Below are 2,828 nucleotides of genomic sequence, written 5' to 3'. Positions count from 1 at the left end.
ATTTAAGGTTATTGGAGCCGACATAGAGAATGTCTTGGTCCGGCGAATGCTCCAGGTTAGCTTTGAAGTTGTTCTATATAGCTTTTGAGGTGGCCCTACTGAATAACTTGACCACTGCTCGATAGCCAACGGCTTTTTCTAGCTTTTCACAACATATGTTTGTCTTTGTTGCAGAAGCTCCAATCGATAGGGTTGTACATCAGTGTTGTAGCCAAAAATGCTCGTCACAGACATGTCCAACTTCACTTCCAAAATGGCTAAACGAAACGAAGCTGAGTAATGAATATGTAACCGGTTGCAAGAAATGGATTACAAGTTATAGTTGTCACAATTCAAGGTAAAGAAATTAACAAACGAGAAAACAAAAATAAAAAAAACAAAAAAGGACACTTACAAACATGGCCGAGACCTGGGTCAACTGCCAAATTAAAGACGATGTAAAGCGACGTAAAGCGACGTAAAGCGGCGTAAAGCGGCGTAAAGCGGCGTAAAGCGGCGTAAAGCGATCAATGGAGACGGTATAGACAGTTAGACGGTTCAAATAGTTCAACGGTTGATCCGAATGAATAAAATCCGCGGTGAAGACTAATACAAGCGACATAAACAAAGGGAAATTATACAGGAAAGAGTAACAGAATATTGATGAAAGTTATGCGCGCAGAACAAAAGGCCTGAATGAAGTGTGACAAAAGAAGAGTAAAAATTTGTAATCAACCGAATTTTTGGCGGCAACAGTAATGGAATTATCGCAGACCTTAGCAATGGACTGTGTCCCATCCTCATTGTTCCTTTGTTTTTGTGTTTTAAATCTTTTTCTTTTCCTTGCTAACAACTTGCCATTGGTTGCGCATTTGTATTGTCAGAAGGTATTTTGACTCCTCCTCAGTCCTTGGATCTATTGCCAGAAATGATGGACAAAATGACGGAGGCGGTGGTTTGTTGCTTGGAAACGGAGTAACATGTATGGAACAATAAACTAAATTGAAAAATAAAAATGCCTCGAGATGCTGGACATGTTTCCCCGACCTCTCATTTTTTTTCTGAACATCCGACAAATTCGAAAATATGAATTGATAAATTAACGAGACTTCCTTGTAACGTCCAAATGCATATCAAATAGGGTGTTTTTTGCTCCAGTGTAACTCCTTCAAGTGTCTGAGATTTGTCTGAGGTATCCTCAACCAGTGGTCGTAAGGTTAGGCGTCTTATGAGAAATAGTACGGAGCTTAAGCAACCATGACGACTACCGGGACGACGACGACTGGAAGTAGGATGAACATTAGTGCGCAAGCGCGGCCCAAACATTTCGTTGTCGTGCCAGCGTCGACGACGTCAGAAAGAGTTGTTTCACGTCGTCGTGAACCTGGGAAGAAACTTGAGTTGAATTGAGCACTAAAAGGTACGAACTTACTACCATTTGCCAAATTTGATAACTGGTTGGAGTTTTTATTGTCTTGTGCCGTTGTTTTAAGCTCTTATGTTCGGGTCAATTATCACAAACAGCTTATTTTAAGTTTTCCTTTTTTGCACAGATGGTGGCAAGTGTGAAAACTGGAGAGAAAGCAAACACGTAAGCAATTTATTGACGGAATTTAGTGAAAGAATGCTGATTGTGATTATTTTTGAATGAAAAGTTTTAGATAGCAGTACTATATACCTGTGAATTCGGCTGCAAGAAAATATAAAGTAGGTAACTTGTAGATTCGATCTTTTACTTAATTAAAAGTGTCGAGGGTTTTCATCAGATTGCGTGTTTACATTACTCAAGCCTTTTTCCCTCTCTGGTTTTGTAACTTTATTTTCGAAATATTTCACTAACTATCCGGCTAAAAAAGATTCCCTTGGCCGTGAATGTGAAGAGAAAATAATCTTAAAGGCTCGGCATTCTAGGCTGACCGCCGATTGTTTGTAAATGTATTGTTGTCGTTTTGCTTGCGTGAAGTAGAAAGCAACCTTATTCAAACCTGAATCCTGCATTTATCTGGTGCAACATCAGGTTTGTTTATGAATTACACCCCGTAATGTTGAATGGAAAATAATCTCCGTAAAATCTAGTGTTCTTAATATTTACGGCGGGTAAAAGAAATGTGAAATAATCTCCTCAAAGTCTAGTATTCTAAATATTTACAGCGGAAATTAAAAATACACGTATCGCCGTGGAAGAACTCGCAGAACAAATTGCAAATGTAGGAGGTCGGAAATAAAATAATTTGCATTGTTTTCGATCTTTTCATTGCGGTAAATTTTCCCTTAAAATTTAGCTCTTTTAACAGCAAAGTAATATGAAAAGATTTTGTAATATCAAATAGTGGATTAATTAAATTTTTATTTAGCACAATCACTCACAAATCCTTTTCTTATCTACTTTGGCAGAAATCCAAATTTCGTGTGGAGTAATGACCACGATATCGTTATGTGTCGAGAGGTTCTTCAGATCGAGCCCTACCAATTTAAAATCAGAAGTCCAGAAAGGGGGCAGGCCTGGGAATCTTTGGCAGAAAAGTTAAGCGAAAATTCATGTCCAAAGTTCCGGGTGACTGCAAGGTCCGTACGAGACCGCTACAACCTCCTTACCAAGAAAATGGCTGCAAAACTAAAGAGTGAAGAGAAAGCTAGCGGCATTCAAGTTGAAACTTCAGAGCTTGATGATCTCTTAGAAGAAATCCTTGAGAAGGAAAAAGCTGTTAAAGAAAAGTTGGAGAGTGACAACCAGAATGACAAGGCAGCAGCCGAAGACATGCGAAAGAAGGCTCTAGAACGTATGGGGCAAACTGCGAAAAGAAAAAAGGAAAGTGATGACTCAGTACCAAAGAATCTGAAGAAGAAAA

The 2,828-nt window shown here is 38.9% G+C and overlaps 1 protein-coding gene across 1 annotated transcript in view; it reads left to right on the top strand.

The window, feature by feature from the left end:
- Window positions 1–2,413: 2,413 nt before the first annotated feature.
- LOC131794928 (mRNA export factor GLE1-like) overlaps window positions 2,414–2,828 on the top strand; it is a 687-nt gene continuing 272 nt past the window's right edge. The window contains exon 1 of the mRNA XM_059112496.2: window positions 2,414–2,828. This exon is cut by the window's right edge and continues 272 nt beyond it. Coding sequence (XP_058968479.2) covers window positions 2,414–2,828 — 415 coding nt within the window.

This window comes from Pocillopora verrucosa, chromosome 12, assembly GCF_036669915.1.
Source record: "Pocillopora verrucosa isolate sample1 chromosome 12, ASM3666991v2, whole genome shotgun sequence".
Classification (NCBI taxonomy): domain Eukaryota; kingdom Metazoa; phylum Cnidaria; class Anthozoa; order Scleractinia; family Pocilloporidae; genus Pocillopora; species Pocillopora verrucosa.
The sequence above is the reverse complement of the archived record's forward strand: the minus strand, read 5'-3'. Positions and strand labels throughout refer to the sequence as shown.